Source organism: Sapajus apella, unplaced genomic scaffold (genome assembly GCF_009761245.1).
Source record: "Sapajus apella isolate SASKATOON/1434 unplaced genomic scaffold, GSC_monkey_1.0 scaffold2, whole genome shotgun sequence".
NCBI lineage: Eukaryota > Metazoa > Chordata > Mammalia > Primates > Cebidae > Sapajus > Sapajus apella.
This window is the reverse complement of record NW_022436942.1, coordinates 20952107-20952851: the sequence shown is the minus strand read 5'-3', so window position 1 is coordinate 20952851 and position 745 is coordinate 20952107. Positions and strand designations below refer to the sequence as shown.

Here is a 745-nt window from a genome sequence, read left to right as displayed (position 1 = left end):
ACGCCCTGACCTCTGAGGGGCTCCCCCATCCCTCCTCAGGCCCCTCCCTCCCCTGAGCCTTTCCAGTTCCCAGTCACACCTGGAAAGCCATCTTGGTTGACGTCCCCCAGGACAGCCAGGCTGATCCCGAACATGGAGTCAGGGGAGCCACAGAGTCGGAGCGGGGAGATTCCGGTCCAGTGGCCCCCCTGGTTCAAGTACACATACACAGCACCCCCCAGCTCTTCTTGGCGCTCAAAGAAGTAGGGGGCACCCACTATCAGGTCTGGCCAGCTATGGAGAGAGGGAAACATTCAGTGTGGGTCCTCTCTGGCCAGAGGAGCCAGCAGGAGGTACCAAAGGCCACTCATACCTCCTGGACCCAGCCTCCCCCAGGTGGCACGGCCCTGCACCCACTCACCCATCACTGTTGAGGTCAGCCACAGCCAGCGAGTAGCCGAAGCCGGAGGTCAGGCGCTCCCCAGACAGCATAGCCTCGGGCACCAGGCGACTGGCACTGTCCTTGCGCAGGATGACCACGGCACCCTTGTGGTTGGCACGGGGAGCCCCAGCCACAAAGCTCAGCTCTTCTGCACGCACCAGACCTTTCCCCGAGTCGATAGAGAAACCTGGGGGAAAGGTGACTTACCCCTGAGTCTTCACCCCAAGCCTCAGAAGCTGGGGTGTGTCACGGCTCCCCGGCCCCTGCCCCCTCCCCACAGGCTAAGAGCCGAGTCACAGTTCCCCTGGCCCCTGCCCCCTCCCC

The 745-nt window shown here is 63.6% G+C and overlaps 1 protein-coding gene across 6 annotated transcripts in view; it reads right to left on the bottom strand.

Annotated features, from left to right (window-relative positions):
- The window catches only part of ITGA7 (integrin subunit alpha 7), a 21742-nt gene that overhangs the window by 12280 nt on the left and 8717 nt on the right, over positions 1-745 (bottom strand). For all 6 annotated transcript variants that reach the window (XM_032291588.1, XM_032291577.1, XM_032291597.1 and 3 more), the window contains 2 exons: positions 401-608; positions 80-273 (listed from right to left, as the gene is read on the bottom strand). In XM_032291588.1, coding sequence (XP_032147479.1) covers positions 80-273; positions 401-608 — 402 coding nt within the window. The remainder of the gene's footprint in view (positions 1-79; positions 274-400; positions 609-745) is intronic.